Source organism: Condylostylus longicornis, unplaced genomic scaffold (assembly GCF_029603195.1).
Source record: "Condylostylus longicornis isolate FDR11 unplaced genomic scaffold, ASM2960319v2 ptg000013l, whole genome shotgun sequence".
Classification (NCBI taxonomy): Eukaryota; Metazoa; Arthropoda; class Insecta; order Diptera; family Dolichopodidae; genus Condylostylus; species Condylostylus longicornis.
In genome coordinates this window covers 2,575,887-2,600,054 of record NW_026577982.1, presented here as the reverse complement: position 1 = coordinate 2,600,054, position 24,168 = coordinate 2,575,887, and the positions used below count along the sequence as shown (strand labels likewise).

The window sequence follows — 24,168 nt, the reverse complement described above, 5'->3', positions numbered from 1 at the left end:
TTCTAAGATGACTTGATATTTATACAAATTGTTGTAAATAGTTTGTGAATTATGATAATAAAGATTTACTGAAGAATACATGCTTGCTAGGATTTTTCAAATTTGAATTAAAATTTAAAAATGAAAAACATTAAAAACAGCATTTCAAAAACAGCTGTTTCTGTTTTTTTGCTGTTTTTGATTTTTTCCAAAAAAAACAGCGGTTTTACTGTTACTGTTAAAAACAGTCCAGAAACCCTAGACAGCAGGAAGGTTGTGGGTGAAAAATTCTCGTAATTTTTTCTTTTCATTTGCCAAATTTTCAATAATATTTTCAATAGATTTAAGATTAAGGTTTAAAATTCAATAAGTCTGATTTAATTTTTTACAATCGTATCTCTTTTAATTTATGTTTTAATTGTATTAATTTTGTTGGGACGGGATTTGAAAGAAAAGAAAATGAGAAATTAAGTAAGTATTTGATTTTACAATAATTATTGTTTTCTTTTCCAAAGTTTTTGTGTAAAAAATCATGACATTTTAGTTCATTGAAATTTCAAAGTAAAATTATAAAATAAAAATAGAAAATAAATGACAAATAAAATAATGGAAAAACAATCAATTGATGTGACCTGTTTTTGTTTATTTTTTTTTTTTGTTCAGTTATTTTTTCCATTATTTGTAACATTTTTTATACGTACTTATGTGTACATAAGTACGGTATATAAAAATCTGTACATAAACGTTGTATTTACTTTTAGATATTCGCACATACACATACACATATACTTAGATAATTAATATACAGCGATGGCTACATAATAATGTTATACATATTTTTATAGTTTTATTTAATTTTTTTCATTTAACTCTATTATTGTATACATACACATATAACCATGTAGATATATGTATAACAGTTAGTTTTTAATGGAATATTAAAATTATGTAGATATTTCGATAGTTATTGTTATCGTCTCTTAATTGCCTTTCGTTAATATGAAGTGGATATACAGTTGTAATTGGTTTATAAGTATTAAACTAACTCACTCAAGACATGTTCTCATTTACTATGTGTACTTAGAAGAAAATGGGCCTAAAAGTAAAATTACGAAAAATATGAGTTCTTAATATCTATATTTACTTGATGTGTTTTAATATCTTTATGTGTTCCTAATATTTTAACTCATTAAGAGCGAAACGTTTATTCATGCGTTTGCGGTTTACATTTAAGGAGGATTCAAAAGAAATTTTATTAATAAAATTTTAAAAATGTTTTTAAACAATTTACTCACCACTGTATGTAAATTATTGCAATATATTTAATATTATATATTTAATTATCCATTAAGCAATTGGGTATAAAAAATTATATTGAAAACGATTTTTATTTTTGTTTTTGTTGCAATATTTAATAAATAAATAAAATAATTTAAGAGTACAAAATAATAATATAGGTTGATAATTTATAATATACCCACCATTCCATAATACACCACACTTCTCATCACTCACATTTCAATATTTTGTTTGTACATATTTTTGACATGTTATTATTATAGTGTTGTCGAGTATATTATTAACTTTTTAAATTGAATAATCATGTCTGGTTGTCTTGTAATTGAGAAAATTATTAATTTAAACCTACTTTTTTCTTTAATTTAAAATTAAATTTGTGCTAGATCTATTATATATATATTTAGATAAACAATAATAATATGTATAAAATGAACATATATAAGACAAAATAATTACAAATTTAAATAATTGAAAATGTAGAAGAGCTTTTATTTTGTCGTCCATTTTTTTGTAATTTTACTTTTAGAAAAACAATTAAAATACGCAATTTTAAGATTTAAATTCGTATACGTAAGTTAAAAAGCTAAGTAAGTACGGAAATTAATATTTGTCTGTAAAAAGGGAAAAAAATGTTGCTTGATTTGACATTTGATTTGACAATATTAAGTATATAACCTTCCTTACTCATTAAGTAGTCATAAAATGATTCTCATCAGAAAAAATTAACTAAAAGTATAGTAGTTTCTGCTCAAAGTAAATTTTGATTCCCGAGGATAAAAATTTTGTGCAATAAAAAAGGCAATATTTTCTATTACAAATTGAGCACGATTGCAGACTGAATGATTAATACAAATAAATCACTTCTCTTCAAAATTCTCTCTTCTATAAATTCTTTGAATCCAAATTAAAATTTCAACTTTTGTTGACTGTGAGCTTAGCCATTTTGATTTTTGGACAAATTTATTTTATGTACGAGGGATTTCTGCAATCAAACTTTTTTTGACTATTACACTAGCAGAACAACATTGTATAAAAATAAATAATACTATTGTAAAAAATTAAACAAAAAAATTATTTGATTTTGTTAAATTTAAGGTAAATATATTTGAAAAAAATAGAAAAAAAAAAAAATACTAAGTATAAGAAAAGCGAAATAATTTTCGAGGTTAGTTTTTTTCTCTCTCTATCAAACTGTTTTAGAGAGGGGGAGGTGCAATAGAAAATTATAATCGATTTTACTAGTTTTTTTTTTTCTATTTTCTATTTTTGTGAAAAAAATTTTTTTAAGGTTATTGATTTTTTTTTGTTTTATATTTTTTCTCAATATGTAATAGATTCTTTTTTTTTTGTTTATAAAATATTATAGGTTTATATGTAAAAAATTTCATATTCTTCAGTTCAATTAGAACGACAAAAAATAACAAAATACGGAAATAATTATAGAGGTTTGAACGAATGTAATCAAAAATCCGAAATAACCCCGAAATTAGCCTACCCATCAAATAACCCCGAATTTACCCCAAAAAATAAATTTTTTTACATATAACAAAATTAAATTAATAATCTGCACTTAAATTACCCCATAAAAATATAACAGTATAATTTTATAATATTATAATTATTATTAAAAACCCCTAATGTTAAAATAATTGAACAATAAATCAATGAACTGGTCAAAAAAAAAGAAAAAAAAAATAAATCAAGCTCAAATTATAATTAAATTATTAACGTTATACGTATAACAAATAATTTAAATTTTTTATATTATATTATTGACGTACTCAATCGATTTTATACCATAGCAGGGGTGGTGTTAACTAGGTTGATACACAAAACTTCAATAATAATTAATTAATTATTATTAAAGTTTTAAGTTTAATTGCGTTTAAAAGAGTAACTTTTATATTGAAAACAAATTGTGAAAATTTGCACAAAATCGGGTATGCTCAAGAAATCGCAATTTTTCAGTACTTATATCGATACTAAAGTTCGTTTCCTTTGTTACGAATTGAAAATTTCAGTTTAACCGAGATTTGGGACAATCAAGGCTGGACAATTATTGACAATTTACAGTTTGACACATTATAAGAAACTAAAATTGAGTTATTGAACTTTCATACGTTACCATTTGGACAAATTTCCATCTTTTATTTTGAAATTTTATGAGTTCTTTACTGTATAGATACAAGTATATATGGGTGAAAATTTAAAAGTTAGCACATTTGCGTCACAAAAAAGTAAGCTTAAATAAATACTTTTTTAGAAAATAAATCAAATTTTAATTAATAAAATAAAAATTATAAAATCTTTAATTTTAAATAAAAAAAATTTTTAGATTGCAAAAGTAAGTATTTTTGGAAAATTTTGGAAAATTGTCGGAGCGCGTTTTCTGTTTTCATATAAATGAAACTTGTCACAGACCACATTTTTAATTTTCAATTTAAATTTTCATGAACTTCCCCCACAGAAGGATATATTTTAAATTACATTGCAAAATTATTTCATTATTTTTAAATAAAAATCAAAAATTAGTTTTTAAGTTTTAATTTATTTTAATGTAATTTTAACAGAAAAAAAGTGTGTTACAAGAATTGTTCAACTGCGTTACTTCAACTATGTTACATCATAAAATTTTTTAAAATTAATCATTTTTTTAAATATTTTGGCATCATTATTTGTTTTAAAGAATACGCAATAAGTCTGTTCGGGCTAGTGGTGAATGTTGTTCCAAACACATCGCTGGAGATAGTTTGAATTTTTTTTGCCGTGAATGTAAAACGCTTTTTTCAACTGTGTTACGTGGTTTTTGTTTAAATATTTTTTTTAAAAATTCAAAAAAGTGGCATATTATTAAGCAAACCAAGTAAACTAACCAACTGTATACTTTAAAATGCAAAAATATGTTGTAGTTTTATGTTAATATACTTTTTATTTTAAAATATTCTACTGCGTTACTGTTCAACTGTGTTACTAAATTTAAGTAACACTACTGAAGACATGGTAAGAAAGTTGATTTTTAAGGCAGTTTACTCTAAGTTGGTGAATAAATTCTTAATAATTTTACATACAAATAGGCGATAACATATTTTATTGATTATTATACAAAATGCCACTATCTATTTATATTTTAAATATGTATATTGTTAAAAATGCAAATGAAAAACTTAACCGAATATATACAACTTCATCGAGAGGAAAAAAGTTAATATCTTAGCATATTAAACAACAGCATGAAATTTACTGTTTTTGTTTTAATTTTTTTTGTTAATATACTGAAGACTGAATCAAATTTTTCAACAGTGTTACTATATTTTCCACTGCGTTACTGTTTTGTCACAAAAAAAATAAAAAAAAAATATTGTTTTAAACTTTTTTCTTCAAATTTAAGCTCTTAATTTTTTTGTTATGGACATTTTTAGAATAAAAAATTAATTTCTAAAGCAGTTATGTAAAAATTCCTGCAAGAAAAAAACTATTAAATAGTTTTATTTTAAAAATAAAAACTTTAAATTTAAAATTAGTAACACAGTTGAAATAACTTATAATTTATTTTTTTATAAAAATGATTTTTCAATATTACAGAATAAATTTATTTATAACTTTAATTACAAATGAGAGTAAAATATGAAAATAATAATTTCCATTGAAGAGATCGAAAAATTTAAGATATTTTTATCGGTAACGTAGTTGAACTAAATTCAAACCTGAGCTTACTTTTTTGGTTATAATTTCTAAAATATTTACAAAACCTCCGGACCACTTGAGGAGATTGTACATTATATATTAGGCAACTATAAAAAAATTATTTTAATAAAAAATTCTAAAAAAATAATTTGGAAAAAAAAAAATTCATTTGTGCAAACTTTTAAATTTTGACCCATATACATAAATCAATTATATCTATAAATATTAATTTTTTATTATACAATTTATTCAATGTGGATCCATACATACTTACATATGGTCTTACATATCATATTTAAACATATTTAATAAATTAACTATTAAAAATTTGTAATAAAATAAATTAGAGAATTTTTTGAGATAATCAATTTTCAATAATAATAAATTTTTTAATAATAGATTTAGTAAGTATATTATGTATGTATGTATAATAGTTATAATTACTAAAGCACCGATTATTTTAGAATGAAAATAAAAAAATGTAAAAAAAACAAAGTTCAAAGTTTATTTTGTATACAAGTAAGTGAATAAATGAATCTTAGTATGTTAGTAGGTATAAAAATTTATAAGTATATTTTATGTACTTATATACAATAAGTATATATTATAAGTATATACACGACAATAGAAAAAAAAATTAAATAAAATAATAAAACAAAAAATATATAATTATTCTATTTTTAGATTAACAAATTTCTGAAGGTTTTCTTATATATTTAAATATACATATATATTTATATATATATATACATATATATATACTTATATCGAAAATATATTATTGTAGAATATTTTTCTATTGATATGCGTGTAAGAATTTATTTTCGAATTTTTTTTTTATATTTTATTAAATAAAATTGATTTTTATTTGTTTTTTTTTTTTTTTGAAAATATTTTTGTAATGAAATCAAATTTATAATTATAATTATATAAATATTAGATGTAATAATATTTTTTATTTATTTTTCTCTTCAAAATTAAAATAAATTCAGAAACTTTGAATTTAATTTTAGCATATTATGAGTAATGACATTACAATTTTGTTCTACATGAAAATTATTACTTACGTGTAAAATTGTTAAACAAATTATGGAAACTGATATATGTACATTGTGTTCAGTATGTGACTATGTATACCTATAGTATATGACTGTTAGTATTTTAGTAATTAATTTATAATTTATTTGTAATGCTATTTTACTTAAATAAAAATTTAATGTGATTAAATTCTTATATAAATTGTAAAAATAATGCATTTAAAAATATATACATGTAAGTATATACATACATACATATATTGAATTTTTTACGGTAATATAATTAAATTTGAGAGTAAAAAATAAATGTGAATGAAAATTTTTATACATGAAATATCTTTCATTTTTTAAGGTTCTCTTTCTTACTCATAAGTTTTTTCATCTCTTTAAGAGAGCCTCTTCTAAGTTTTGAGTGCAATTAAAATTTTCTTATAATCTATGTTTTTCTCAAGTGATAAGAAAAATTATTAACAATTTAAATTTCAAATTTAATAAGTGTTAATATTCATGTAAATTATAATAAGTACTTACATATACATGTACATACTCCATGTCATTATATATAACATATATGTATGTATGTATGCTATTTGCAAATTTTATATCTTTTTTTCTTTATAATCAACAATTGAATTTTAAACAATTATTTAATAGTACTCATACTTTCTAATGGAAACTATAATACATATATATACATAATATGTACTTATAGATAAGTAAACCTAAATATATATGTTAAGTAAACCTAAAATATATAAGTAAGTAAAATTTTTTTCAATAACACTTTTATTTATTTTGATAAAATTAAATTTAATTCAAGTTCAAAATGAAAAAAAAAAATTTTTTAATAAATGATGTATGAATAAAACATTAATATTTATTTTAGAATTTTATATAAATTTACTTTTATACAAATGCACACAATCGTATATATACATTATCGTATACAAGTATATATATGTATATATATTTATACATATATGTGTATTTATATTTAGAAATTTCCTCAGTAATCTATAAAAATCTATTTTTAAATCAACAAAAATAGCAGTGTATATAAATAAGTATACCCTCTTTAATCTGGAATTAACTAATTCGCATTTGAAGCTATTACAGACAATAAAATCTTCACATTATTGTGTTCTTTGCAATCCGGATTTCGTAAAATTTCACGCACTCTGTAATCTGTATTGTTCTTCTATTTTATCTTTTAAAATTAAAATTTAAAATAATTGAATAGGTGATTTTTACAAATTTTCTAAAAAAAATTAAGCAATGATATTCAAATTAAATGTATAACAGTTAAATAAAATGTATGATGTATGAGTAGGTACAACAAATTTAATAATAACGCAAAATTTAACAAAAATGATCATTTACACAATTTTTCTGACATTTCTTATCACTTTCTATATTTAAAACAAGAACGTATGTAGATATTTAAAATGGGCGTAGGAAGCCCCAAACGGTAGTAACAAACAATTGAATTATTCACAAAATTGTGTTAAGTTATAGTAATTTGTGTCACAATTCAAAAAATGTGTAGTTATCGAATCTTAATATTTAAAATGTACAATAATTACTGTTTGTATGAAATGTGTTCATGAGTGAATAAGTGTGATAATTAAATAAATATTGTAGTTAAGAAACTACATAATATTAAGGAAGTAAATATTGTTATATACTTAGTTTTATGTCATTTTAATTTGTATAAGAATTTTATATGGCTAATTATGGAAATTTTATTTTAAAAAGACAAATAATAATTTTTGGTATATGAAAAATTAAAATAATTAAAAAAAAAAATTCTTTTTAATGACATCATTCATCTATCCCAAAAAAAAATTAATGTAAAAATTTTTGTGTTTTGAAATAAAAATGGCCAGTGTAATATATTTAATTATTTTTTGCTCTCTTTTTTTTTTTTTTTTTGATTTGATTATTAAATTCCACTCCTTATAACAACGCAATAAATAATTTTGTTAGTTTCTTTTCCTACTTATATATTAAATATAAAATATACATAAGATACATTTTATGACATACAAATTATTGATATACTATACAAATTATATAAACATAATTTTATATAAGTATATCTATACGAATATTATGTTTGTATGTATGTACTTATATAAAAATGTTTATAATTTCAATTTACATTAGTATTTGGGTTAAAAAAAAATAATAATAATAATATCGTTTTTGTGTAATTTTAGGTTCGTGCATTCAATTAAATTTCTAAAATAAAAAAATAAGAAAAGAAAAAAAAAGTTTTATTTTTTTTTTTTAGTTTTTCTTCTCAAATGTTACGTAATTTTTGTCATTTTATAATTAGTTTAAATAGTTTTTTAAATGCATACTCACATAACATCAAATTGATATAAGTAATATGTATACGTATATGTATAACATATTTACCATACTTATAAGTAAAACATTTTACGTAGGTACCCCAAGTATAATAATATTATTATATCTACTACATTATATCAGTTTGTATAAATTGTTATACGTATCGAAATACATAAATAAATATGTATATACTTAAATACATATATTTATTATTATATAAATTTATAACAAGAAAATATAAATTATTCTAATATAAGTATATAAATATGAATAGAAATAGTATGGCATATTATAATTATAGATATAACATTGTATGTATGTACTCTTATACACTTCAAATAAATTAAAATGTATACATACATGTATGCATGTATAAGAATAAGCATTATTGTTACTAAACATTATTATTATTATTTTTGTATATTATATGTATAATAATATTTAAATTGAAATTTCAAACTAATAAAGCAGAAATATCATAACAGAACAATTCCTTTCCCTATCTGTAACCCCATACCCTCTCTCTAACTTACCCTTAGTCAGTACTCAGTCACTATACTACTCACTCACTCTTCTCAATAATTTTTTATTTCATTTGTCGTATTTTTTTATTTTACAGTTTATGAGTTTATGACTATTTTATATTTTTGATACTCATTTAACTATAAATAGAGAAATTATATTTTTATGTTATTGTTATTATTATACATTCTTATTAAATATAAAAGTATGTACATATATAAAAGTTTTTTTATCACATGATTTGATAATTTTTCTATTCAATTTTTTTTTTGCACAAAAAAAAAAATGAAAGAAAAAGTAAAAATCAATAAAAAAAAACATGAAAATTATTGTTTAAATGTATTCGAAATAAATCTAGAATTCTAGAATATTAAATAAACAATACACGTATATTTTTACATACTTACATATTATGATATTTATGAATATATAGACTAAAACATGTAAGAATTTTTTAAATGAAATCATTTTTCTTTGTTGTTTAATACTTAATTTTTATTAAAATATTACAATTTCAAATCGAAAATTGATTTATGTAAAAGAATAATAATTTTCATTGTTATACTTAATTTGTTATATTGGAGGTATGTATATACATACATATGTAAAATATTAGTTGTTATACGTATTTATTAAAATAATTTGTTCTATTTTATCTATTCAAATCTCATGATATTTCAATTTTAAATTCAATTCTACGTGAATAATTCAATTTCTTAAATTTTGTCTTCTATTCTTAATTAATATACAACTTTCATAATTAAGTATATTATATGCCGTGATTGATTCGACCGGCTAAACTCAAGTCAATCAAAAAATTTTGCTTATACTTGACTTGAAATACTTATTGAACTTAAAAACACTGATTGAAAGCTGGACAGCTACATGATACAAATGACATAACATAATGTTTTGTCATAAATTAGATTTAAATTAATTGTCACAAATAAATTTGTTATTTTTATATTTATTAGTATACATAAATTGTTCAAGCTGGCATAGCAAAAATGCAGTTTGCCATGTCAATGAGTTAAGTATAATAGCAATAGGTCTCCAGGTAGAAATACGAAGTTTTTACCTGCAGTAAAATATTTTATATGCAAATAAAATACGAAGAAATAGAATGTACATTTTTTCCCCTTATTTCAACCAGCCATTCACTATTCTATTTTTGTTCTCTTATAGGGGGGGTGGCAATAATTATTTCCAAACGGAACTGAAAAATTGAAAAAGCTCAAAAGAAATTAAATTTATAATACAGCTAATACAAATTTAATTTCAACACCAAAAATCATTTTAAAATTTTGTAATTTAAAAGTGTTTTCAGAACACGAATATGAAACGAGAACTAACGAGTAATTTGTGTTTTAATTAAAATTATCTTAAAGAAATATTCAAAATTACACTACTTATGTGCTTTATATGGAATATTTTATTAAATACATAAAAAGCTCCATCATATTATCATTTGAATAAATGTATATATGTACATACATAAAATGCCTTAGAACATATTAGGATAGAAGCTAATAAAATATAAATAAAAATATTTTACATAAATTTTGAGTAAGAACACAATTTTGAAAACAAATTGTTGAATATAATTAGGCATGATAAAAAAATTTACATAAAAAATTAAAAAAATATTGAAATTTTTTTAATCGTTTATTTAAAAATCTATTTTGAATTTTGTAAAAGATACACTAAGTGTTGGAATATGATTTTTGTTTAAGTTTTTATTAAAGTACTGTACAATTTCTATTATTCATCATGATTATTAATAGATTTATTGTGCCAAATACTTAATAACTATTGTAATTATCAAACTGTTAGACTGTTCACCGCATTAATAAATTGTAATTATTAAGCTGTTAGACTGCTCAACGAATGTATAGATTTTATAACACATTTCTTTTTTCTCTCATTTTTGCTAAATTGACCGCTCTTTTTTGGATTTAAATACAAATGATATTTAAAAGAACACGGAAAGATTTAGGCAACTGCAAAATGACCGAAATTATAAGTAAGTTAGCGAAAATCTAAATTATTCTAAGATCCCAAAAATACTCGCTTACTTATCTACTTAATTACAAAATTAATTATTATAACAATCTGACTTGAATACGTTCGAAAAAAAAAATTAAAAGAAAAATCTAAAAATTCTCATAATTAAATTTAATATTTTTTTTCCATTTATTTACACAAGTATTTGATACTCTATATTAGAAAATGTATTCGTAAATACCATCGATGCGATCCGATGCCCTCCCTCATTATCCAAACTAAAAATCTTAGATCATTTTAATATTAAAAAATTATAGGTGAAAAAAAAAAATTTTAGCAAATATTCCACTTTTTGTTTTTGTTTCTATTAAAGATAACCTTGAATACTTTATTTAACAAAAAAAAAAACACAAAAAAAAATTATAAATAAATAAATAAAAAAAAAATAAAGTACAAAAGATTCTCTCTTGTTTTTTTTTTGTTTGGAAAACAGAAGTGGAATTTTAATTTCTAAAAATTGAAATAAAACAAAAGAAAAATAATTTATTTTTTAATCTAATCAAATGTATACAAAAATGAAATTCGTTGGCGAGATAATTAGTTGGGCAGGTAGATCAAACGGTAAGTAGGCAGGTAAAAATATCAAAAAACATACACATATCCAAATATATGTATAGTTATGTAGGTATATATTGTGTGACCAAAAATGATTTGTAAAATTTTCATAATGAATTTAATTATAATTTTTATATCGTAAATCTGGCCAATTTTGTTAATTTTTCAGCTGATTCAATAAAATTTTTAATAATGAAAAATTTACACTGTGACTAAACTGTTTTTTTTTTGCAAATGCAACAGTAAATCTGCAATATAATGAAAGTACAACTAACAAACTAAGAATCTTAGGGAGAAAAAAGATCAGGGAGTGGTAATTGGGTGCTTTGAAAAGAATATTTAGAATTTTTTCAATAGACCTCTCCAAAAATTACAGATCTAGGTACAATAAATAAATTAAAATTTCCAGTAAATTTAAATTCAGTTGATATAAAATTTATAGTTAAGTAATAGATATTTTACATTATTATGTCTTACAAATATTTTATGCGTACATTATGTAAGGGACAATTAAATACGTTATCAATTGAATTATAATTGAAGGAGTATAAATACTGCAATTGAAGGTATCACCTTATTTTCTGTATAACAAACAACAAATCAGTTAAATCTAAATATTTTGTTCATAATATAGAAAACTATATACACTAAATAGAAAATTATATTAAATCGTAAATTTTGTTGACGTCACAATTATTATTGTGACTCATTAAATAGAGTAATTCGTTTTATGAATTGCTCGTTATATGAAAGTTTTACTGTATGATAATAAAATGCCACAAAATTCATATTACAGAAAAATTTTGTCATATTGGGACTTCGTATTACAGATTTTTTTGTCGTATATTCGCTTCGTATTTGTCCGTATATTCGCTTTTATATTTTGTTCGATCATACAATTTTCATAAAAGGTTGATTTCAAAAGAAATTCATAATTAAATGTTGTTGAGGAAATTAATAATGATGAAACAGAAAATAAAAATTATTTGTTCTTCATAAGTATAATTTTCTTTTAATTTTAATATTTAAAATTTTTTTTAATTGAAAATTTATAAGAATACTCACTTATATAACGTATTTATTGAATAAAAATAAAACAAAATGGCTTTTTTTTTTGTTTTTTTTTTAGTCAATTATGACCTTCAAAAACTGATAATGAAATAAATAACAGTAAAAATATACAAAAAAAAATATACTCTTAGCAACAACAATAAGAACAACAAGAGAAAAATAAACAAGTTGTTTGAGTGTTTGTGTATGTTTTTTTTTCTTTCATTTTTTTTCCACAAAAAAAAAATAGCTATTTGTTTAATTTCAATCAAAAGCGATGAGTGAAATTAAAAAAAAATTATTATTTTTTTTTACGTATAACCTATTTTTTTTTGAAATTGCTTTTAATTTAATTTTAAAGTAAATAATTTATAAGATGTACACAGTACACTTGTATGTGCATATGTTTGTATAAGTGTTACTCTGTAAATAAATTACGTGTAGAAATTTAGCGTCGCTTAATATAAGATTCTTGAAATTCCCACGAAATAAACCATTTAATCTAGAATTTCCCTCAAAAATTTCAAAATTCCCGCAAATGGCCCACAATCTACAAACACAAATATAAATAAACAGTAAAATTCTAAAGTAACAATAAAATTACGGTAGATAAGGATACAATACGGTAGAAGAAATGTGACTTCACATCATGCGCTCCTTTAGTTCTAGGAAAAAGTTTTAACGCCTGATCAGTTTTGTTAACATTCATTGATTTTTTTTTGAAATTTTGTGATTTACAATCAATCGATAAATTTCTATTTTTGTCCCTTTTAACTTTTTCTTCTCTCAAATTCCCATAAAATGACAAAAATTCTTCAAAATCGCAACATCGTGTACAATTTTTAATATTGACTAATATACGAGACTCGATTAAAATCGTTTTTTTTTTTGTTTTTCTTTTATTACTTTCCACTTTTAACTTTTTTAAGGAAATTTTCGAGGTCACTAAATATTTCATTATTTTTCGAATTTCCGAAATTTTCGTCTTATTTTACTTTATATCAAATTTTATTGATTTATTTGAGATTAATAGTGAAATTGCATGTTTTGTCTCTCATGTCTAAAATGTATTGATTGCATTTGTAATACACATACTTAATAAGTTGAAGTGCAACAGAATAACAAAAAGTAAAAAAAAAAAAAACAAAGAAAAAACTAACAATATTGTTTATGGAATAAAATGCATAGGCATTGCATGAGGCATTCATATGAGAAATTCATTTGCTGCAAAAGTGACATAACTCAAAAAATCCGATTTCTGAGTTATTTATACAGAAATATGCACTTAAAACATTTCTTTATTGTGAAAAAAAGCCAACTCTCTAGCTTGAAAATTGCCGGTTACAATAAATTTTAAAATAATGCTAAAACCATACAAAACTTTTTGGCTACAAAATTTAAAATTTGCTTTTCTTAAATGTGTAAATTTTGAATTATGTCAAAGTTGCAGCAAACAAGTGTATTTGTTATATGTGTGTATATGTATATGCAAGTATAAATTTTAACAAAGATCGACTATATACGCTTGTAAATTAGATTATTTAAATTGAAATTTTCGATTTAAGTATGTAAAAATATTTAAAATATTTTCATATGTTACAATATTTGTTTTACATACAACGCTTTCATAAATTAAACTAGATATTTGTTAATTTTTAACACGTTTTAAAAGTTTTTTTTTTTGCTCTGTAAACTTTTGTAATATGAGAACAATGTAAAATTTAAATTAATTTAAAATAAAGCTTTTTTTCATATTTAAATTAGAATTAATTACTTAAGTGGAAATTATTAGAAGCAATTAGAAAAAAAATTATTAAAATTATATTCTACATTGATAGAATTTTTTTTTTTAAAATTATATGGCTTTATCGAACGAACAGTATGGTATGGCGCTACGTTCGTTCGACTATACCTGAATGTCTCTAGTGATATTTTTGTATATACGAGACTTGTATGAAGCATTTAGATTAGAAATTTATAGGCATATTTAATAATAACGATGCAAACAAATGAATATATACTTAAAGAAAGTATAGCTGGTCTCCCACTCCTTTGAATAAAATAAGTAAACTAAGTAAAAATAAAGTATAGATTGTAGATTGGCTATTTCAAGTATAAAGCTACAAATTGGCCAGAAACTGCCAAATGGTGAGGAAATCCGGATCAAAACATATGCGAGAACGGATAGCCAGTATCGGGTAGTCGCAAAGGATGTGCAAAGGAATAAAAGCAAGCATAAGTTTATAATTTCTTTGATAATTGAAAGTTCGTTCAAAAATACTTTCCAATTACAAATTTGTAATTAATATTAACCCTATTAATATTAACATTCTATTAATAGTAATTACCCTAATAGGAAGTCGATTTGGTAGTATTACAAATTTATTCTTAAAGATTGAAATTCAATTCCGTCTTAATAAGTACACGTGCACTTAAAAAATCATAGTGAATCATAATAATAAAGTTTATAAAAATATCATTATACTTAAACGGGAATATTAACGGCTTCAAAATTATTATAAAATCTTTAACTACTTAACTAAATTTTTGGCACAATAAAGAGTTGTTAATATTTATTCTATCTTCATTATTAATTAAAATTGACCAAAAAAGTAGATTATCGGGTTTTGTCATAGTACCTATTTATATAGGTAGTATAGTAATACACGTGTTGACAAGTAGACATAATTAAGTACTTACATATTTCTTATTTAATTGATTTGTAAGTATTACTTATTAATATTCTTTACAAATTTAATTTAATTTAATTATTTAGTCATTGGATTAAGTACTAAAATTGCTAAATAAATATATAATACGTATAAATACATACATATATATGGGTAATTATATACTATATTTTTGTATATATTTCCCACATTTACATACATACATACATATAGAAATATTACTTAAGTAAGTATATAAGAAACAAATAAAATAAAATATTCTACTTAATATTTATATTTATTCATTTTTCTTATATACGTAAGTATATGAATATAGTATATACAATAATGTACATACATAATGTATGTAGATAATTTTTATGTTATTATTATTATTATATTTTTTTTTTCATATAACCTTATTTGACCTTCCATTATTGTTATTAATAATTTATTTTTTTTTTTATTATTATTATTCTTTTTATTGTTATTATTATTATTATTATTATAAATTTAGGAGAAAACTTGCTTTATATAAGTTTTTAAGTATACGAGTATGTATGTATGTATATCTGTTAGTATATATATATAAAGACATATGTATATATGTATATTTAAATTCAATATAATAAATACAATATTTAATTTTTTTGTTGAATAATAATTTTTTATGCTTTGTATTTTAACAAAAAAAATAAAATTAATAATAATAAATAATAAAAATAAATATAGAAATTAAAAATAAAAGAAATATGTATATGTATAATCATAATTACTTTTTTTTTACTACATGTAAGTCGACACTATAGTATAGTACACGTCTAAGTAACAAAAATTCATCTTTGAGAGCAACTCAACAATTCAAGAGCAGATGATTTGAAATTTTGACTCTATATTTTTATATAAACATAGCACTTAAATAGAAATTTGGAATATTAAAAATTGCTGTTTTAGTTCGGTGATGCTAAAAATGCACTAACACTATCACTAAAAATACCCTAATACCATTCACTTAAAATAACAATATTTAATTATTTATACATAAATACCTATTAACATAAAGACTGTAACTGTTATACATAAATTGTGTGGGTATATTGTAAAAAAATGTACTAAATCTCATTAGTTTATACCATATACTACAATCAGTATTTTATATAGTAATTTTCATAGTAAGTCCCTACTCTTATTTTTAAGAGAAACTTAAACATTTGAAAAATATTGAAATTATATTTTTCTTACCTTTATTTGTTGGCTATAGATAGCACCACTTTGATAAAAACATGTATACATCCAAATTGTTTATTATTATTTATTAATTTTTAATATAGAATACAAAATAATTAAATAGTTGAATTGTATGATAAAATCAATTTTAAAAAAATAATTTAAATTGTGTTCTCAAAAACACACTATTATTAAAACACTGATATAATCGCTCACTAATTAATTTTTTCTTGTTCTTTTTCTTTATTTTTCTATTTTTTCTTTTTGTTTTAAAAGCTCTGATTATTAAATTAATAAAAGAAAAATAAATATTACATTTTGTTTAACATACAATTTTTGAATTTATGTATACACACGTATATATATACATATTATAAGTATATTATGTACTTATTATATATAAATTAAATACTGAGTACCCATAATTCATAATATTTATTCATAAAAATATTTACTTTATAAGTATATTAAAATTTTTCTCGTATTAAAAAAAAAAATGAATATTTGAAAAATGTGAAATTATATTAAGGGTATCCCCTTTTGCACCCCCTTCTATTTTTTTTTGTTTATTATTCTTTTTGTGTTGCTATTGTTGGCGAGAATTAACGAGTATTTCTTAAAATAAATTTTCGGTTTATTTTAATATTTATTGTTGTTTTATTTGATTATAATTTTTATTATTATTATATTTTTTTTTCTGTTATACTTAAATATTGTACAATTTCCTTTGTTTTATAATATACTTTATGTAAGTAAAATACAAAATTATTTTTCAATATATTTTTTTTTTTTTAATTTTTCACTTTTTCACCATTTTTATTTTCACAAATTTTTTTTTAGTAAGCATTTTTTTATTTATAAAAATGAAATTATACGAGAACACTAATAATGAAAAATAATATAAAATTAATATTTTTCTATGCGTATGTGTGTGTAGTAACGTATTTATACACAATAAATAATACACTAAATGTAAGTATGAATGTGTACAATAATTCAATTTTTATAAAAATTTAATAAATTTATTTTAGATATTTATAAATATGAAAATTTTCCTTCATTGTTATACGGTTAATTTTACTTAATTTTTCATTTAAAATTTTTTATATTTTTAATTTATTTTATTGTTTTAAATTATTTTCTTCATAAATTATAAATCCCTGCCTGATGCACTTGAAATTTTCACTAAAATTAGTATATTTTGTATGTAAGAATGTGATACAATATGTATATTTACTGCGTATGCAAGAATATACATATGACTGCATATGCTACTTATATGTAAATATGTATGTATGTATGTATACATATAGAGTATTACATGGTTTAAATTTTATAAGTAAATGAACATTATAATCGATTTATTTAATTTTGTTTTATAAGCAATTATTGTTATTATTTTAGCACGTTTCATTATCATATGTTTTAAGGGTACTTACACATACATATATATTTAATATTGAGCGTTTTTTAAAAGATTTATTTTTGAAATGCATAGAATTCTAAAGAATAATATTTTCCATTAGTTTAACTATCAGAAATAAGTTTTCAATTTGAAATTAACAGATTGCCTTCCTACAAAATATATTTAAATTTTTTCTATTTTTTATTTAGAAAATTTCTTAAATTTGTACGTACATACTTATAAATAAAATTAATTTTATCTCAATTTCACAATATTCATTTAACATTATTCCTAAATTATTTCCTAAATTTACAAAATATTATTATACACATGTATGTGCCTAAATTTATGTACGCCGTAATCTGTAATAATCTAATATTATTTTTAAATAATTTATATAAATTATTTATTATACGAAAAATATTATAACATTATAAAACAAGTAAAAAGAAATCGATATTTTGTTCTATAAATAATAACCGTATAATAAATATTTTTATAAGTACGTACATATACATTTATGTAGATACCGAAAAAAAGTATTTAAATTGAAAGCTTTTAACCCTTGAAGGTTTTCTTTATTTTTTTTTTGTAACATGATAGCAATATGAATCAAATTTAACATAAAAAATTCGAAATGCAAGTTCATTAATAAAAATATGCAATAAACATTGTATATTATTAGGTACATACCTATTTATATACATATTGTGTGTATATATACAAAATTATAAAAATTTGGTAATTTTCACATTATGGATATTTTATTCTTATTTTTTGGCTCCTGGCTCATATAAATACTTATGAAAATTTTATCATTATTTTACTTTGCAATTTTAAATTTTATTGCATTTGAACTATTTTAATTATACATATGTACGTACATATATGTATGTGTATGTACTGTCAAACTCATTCATTTGCAACACGCATATAGTACATGTATGTATGTATGTATATATAACGTAAATATAAGTAAATTATATCAATTTTCTCTTTAATTAATTTTTCAAATCAAATTGTACCCAAAATGGTGTGCATATAAATGTCTTCGACTGTACATTATTTAAGTATGTATCTCTAAATTTGATTGCATATTGTAAACTTTTTAAAATAGAATAATCTAAATTTGAAGATTTGATAAGTTATCACCATCATTAATAAGTATTTTTGTGACACTTTTCAATTTTATGAATTAGACTTGAAATTTTTTATTTCTAAAAAAAAAAATGTATTTATGTACTATGTGTATTTTTCAGAAATTTTTCAAAATATTTCAAATTTGTGCCGATTTTCTCTCTTAATAACCAAATCTTATTATTATAATAAATTATGTACGCACACATTGTGGGTATATACAGTTCTACAAACATAAAAAGCATTTTATGTACAACCTGGTATATAAAATATTTTTTTCTTGTTATACACATCACATAACAGCTTTTGCTGTTGTTTTCTTTTTGTTTTGTTTTTCTTCTTCTTTTTTTTATTTTGTATCTTAATAATTTACATACAAACGTATAAGTGTTTATACCGTATACCTTTTTTCGTTCCGTTGTTGAGTGATTTTTTAAGTCATTCTTGTGTTTTAATGCTCAATTAGTGTTGTCGCTTGTTTTATTTAATTTTTTTTTTGTTGATTTGGTGCGCGGTTTCTTTTTTTATTTATATTTTAATTTTTAATAATTTTTATTGAAAACAAGAAAAAAAAAAGAAAATAAATAAAAAAAAATGACGTTAAAAAGCGACTGATATACAAATAAACACTATCACGTTAAAATGTCAACTAACTAATTTTATACTTTCGAGTATAAGTAGATATAAAATCGATTTTTAATTATTGATAGTTCATGAGTATCGATTATCATTTAGTAAATTTGTGAATTTTATATATTTAACATACATACATATGTATATATACATATGTATGCATATGTATATATACATATGTATGCATAGGAAGAAATATACTTTTATAGAGTATAATTGAGTATACAATAATTACATATTATAGTATACATAAATACATGTATATATATATATATACATGTATTTATAAAAAATTTAGTTTTCAATTTATCTTTTAATTTTTTTTTATTTTTTTTGAACATCTTAATAATTTTTATGCCTTTGTGCTTATTGATATACACAATGTAAGTAGTAAGTATATGCATGTGTAGGTATACATATTGTTTTTTCATTTAAAGGGTATTTATAAAAATTCATATGTACATAATGGCGAGTATTATTGCAAAAATTCCGCAAGTTTATAATTTGAAATTAATTTAAAGTACATGCATTATGTAGCTGAAATATTTTAAGATGAATATATTTTTTTACTTATATTTATTTATACGCAACGCAAGGTATTGATATGTAATATTAAATTATTTATACGTACATATGTACGTACGAACTTGAATACAGTCTAACGCGGATATACGCACACGTTTTGTTTTCGTAAATTAATTGTATTTACTTGAACTTTTTGTTTGACTAACAAATTGTTGCTTTTAATGATTTTATTTTAATTATTGCTTTCGCACAAAATTCTAATTCGAAATTATGAAATTTACATATTATATACATATGTAAGAATGACTAATTTCTATTTATAAAGATATAATTGTTTTCTATCATTCATTTTTCATACTTATGGCAAAATAAAAAATAATTTTTGTTTAAATATTGTTCTTACTTATAAATTTTTGAAAAATTTTTTATTCAATTCTATAATGCCAATAAAAAATGAAATTTCAAAAGTAAACTTGCCTTTTATTATTGGTTTATATCCTAAAAATCTATTTAAATTATTAAAATTATTCAATAAATAGGATGAAGTTTTGTATAAAAATTTGTATACACGTTATTATATTACTAAAATTTTACTGTATTTTATTAGACTACAAATAAATGTATATATATCCAAAGGGTACTTAATATAATTAAATTGTACAAACAGCACATACATATAAACACTAAATTTAGTTTAATTTTTTTTATACATATATTTATTATTAATATTTTTACTTTATATAAGTAAGCGTAATAATAATAATATAAAGATACCCATTTTCAATTACGAAAAACAAATACCTATTTTATTAGCAAGATTTTTTACTATTCCATGTTACAAACAAATATGTAAGTATATAACTAAATATAAGTATGTATGTGCATATGTATGCATATAATGTTTGTAATTATCTGTATATAATAGTGAGCTACATGAATATCTCCACTTAATATAACAGTACAACAGCATATAATATACAAAATATAATAAGTAAATATTAAATATATAATACGATTGACCAACTTAATAAAAAATAATTTAGAAATTGAATAGACTAACTTATTACAGTAGAGTCCCATTAAAATGTTCTATAACCAAATATTAAAATTTTAATAATTTTAATCAGATTTTAAATAATTATTGGAATTTTACGTTATTGAAATTGATTCCAATATTTTTAATTGAAATCAATTCCAATAACGCGAAAATAATTAACTGTTATTTTCTATTACTAGATATCAACAGAATAATTGAAAAAAAAAATCAACATACGAAGCCCTAAACAATCTAATTTAAAAGGTGACAAGCGTAATTTTAACAGCTATAATAAATACCCTACAAAAATTAAAAAAAAAAAAATAAAATTGTTTGCTATACCCAAGTTCTACTGTACTATATATTTTTTTTATATTTTAAACATTAATTTTACACTTTTTCTTTAATTCAATCTGTTTTAAATAAATATATAAATATAACCATACATACATACATATGTACATATACCACCCATAAAATTATAAATTATATATATAAACACCATATCGATATATGTAAACGTACATACATCAATACATTTTTGCTTTTGGACGAAAAATAAAAAAAAAATCGTTTTTTTTTTTCCACCATTTATTTGTTTATTTTTTTTTTTTGTTTTTGTTATTATTATTTTCTGTTATTGTTTGTCTGTTATTATTTTTGTTGCTAATTAACTTATAAATACAACAAATATTTTATAAGTAGAAATCAGAAAATATTCTTTTAGTATAACAAAATAACTAAATAAAATATCTCTCTTTACTTCTCTCTCTCTCTCTCTCTCTCTCGCTCACTCTGTTCAATCCTCAATTATCTAACTACATTTCTCAAATTATCAATTGTAGTTTAATGTCTACTTATTATATTTTTAAAATTTAAAACTTTTTAATTTTTCTTTTTTGGTTTATTTGAAAGGAAAATTCAATTTTAATGTATTCATTAAAAAAAAAAACAAAAAATTAATAATTTTAATTTTTTGTTCACCCGAAATAATTTACACAGAAAATCCTACACACATATGTACATATTAACGCATCCAAGTATATTTAAGAATATATACATACATATATGCATGTACATAAATATATTTCAGCTAGTACTACACTAAACTACAAACCATTAAAATGAGAAAAAATCAAACGAGAAAAAAATAATACCGAAAGTCGAACGAGAAACACAAAATAAAATTTAAAAAAAAAAAAAAAGACACCAAAGTGCAGAAAATTTTATTTTGTTTTTCTGTTATTATTTTACTTATTGTTGTTCTTGTATTTTTTTTCTTTTTTAGTTTTTCTTTTCGATTTTTCTTTTTTAAACACGAATAACTTTTAGTTCATTCACGTAATAAAATAATTCGTTCACTGAATGGAATTCTCAATAAAATTTTTTTTATCATGATAAAATTATTTATTCGAACATGTTTATAAACATTTATTATAAAATGTGTAGTATGTAAACACTTTTGACGGAATTTACTTATATTAAATTTTGTTCATTCATATAATATGTACATACATATTATGTATAGAGACACCAATACAATTATTTTAATAATGCTAAATATTATGGGAGGTAAGAAGGTGATGGAAGGAAAAATTTTTCATGAAATTGCAAAAAAAAAGTGAAAAAGAAAATCTCTATAGAATTTAAAAGAAAAAAAGCTCTTTTTTTTTTCTTTATTTTCGATGAAAACTTTATTATTAATATGTACTCATATAATAATATGTATGTCAGTATGTATATTCGCATTGTATGTATACATAATCTGTGTTGAATTTCGTGTCCTTATTAAAATAGGAGTATACATACAATAATAATTTTATTGTAACAAAATATAAGACTTATAATTTTTGAATTTTCTCTTGATTTTCGTAAAAAAGTATCCTATATGCATACATATGTATGTTTGTACACTATATAAGTTAAAATGCTTACATATATACATACACACATGCATTTTAATAAATTAAATTTTCCAAAACTTTTATAATCATAAAACCTTGAAACAATTGAAATTTCCATTTAAAAATTTTTTTTCTGTCTATGCCTTAACAATATTATTTTGTTCGATTTCTATTTATAAAATCTAAAATTGAACAAAAAAACAATGAAAAACTCTCAAATTATACCTATTAAAAATTCAAATCAATTACAAATTATTCAAATTAAAATATTTTGATTTTAAAGATTTAAAATTTAATATCATAATTTATGGGCACCTAACAAAAAAAGAAATAAAATGTTCCTTGTATAAAAAATAACACGCCCGAAGAAAATTCAAAAGTCATGCACAATATGTTCATACATACATACAAACATATTTAAAAATTTTTGCCTTTTATTGCTATTCCAGTGTTACCTACCATAAATATCCATATCACTACTATTCACAACAATAAAAAATTATTATAAATGTGTATAAACATTTTTTCTCTTCATTATTTTTTTTTATGTTTCTACAACTTTTGAGATTTTATTATTTTTGTATTTTACTCTTTTTTTCTTTCTTGTTTTGTTTTTAATTTACATTTTTCTTCACAGCTTTTTTTTTTTATTATTACCAATATTATTATTCTTGTAGTTGTTATTATTGTTGTTGTGTCGTTTCTGTTGCTATCATTTTTTGTTTTACGTTATTTTTCATAAATACAGACTATTATTGCTACTGCCACTTTTGTGTTGTAAAAAAATATGTAGCAACAAAACTTACAAAATATCGACACTATATATTTAACTTTAACTACATTTATATTAATATGTATATATAACATATAATCTATTATATTATATGTGTATGTATATTTTTGTATATAATCTATATATTTTTTTTCTCCCTTTTTTTATTTTTATATACTTAATTTTTTATAATACTACCATATTAAAATATTTTAAGGAAAAGTTGCACACGCGACTTCCGATTCATAACTGACACATTCAAAAGCCAAATATTGTGAGAAACTTTTCAGAAAAAAAAAAACAAAAAAAAACAAA

The 24,168-nt window shown here is 20.9% G+C and overlaps 1 protein-coding gene across 1 annotated transcript in view; it reads right to left on the bottom strand.

The window, feature by feature from the left end:
* The window catches only part of LOC129605393 (serine/threonine-protein kinase tousled-like 1), a 54,071-nt gene extending 36,796 nt beyond the window's left edge, over positions 1–17,275 (bottom strand). The window contains exon 1 of the mRNA XM_055515131.1: positions 16,457–17,275. Within this exon, the coding sequence (XP_055371106.1) occupies positions 16,457–16,507 (51 nt within the window). The 5' untranslated portion in view covers positions 16,508–17,275. The remainder of the gene's footprint in view (positions 1–16,456) is intronic.
* Between the last annotated feature and the right edge of the window lie 6,893 nt (positions 17,276–24,168).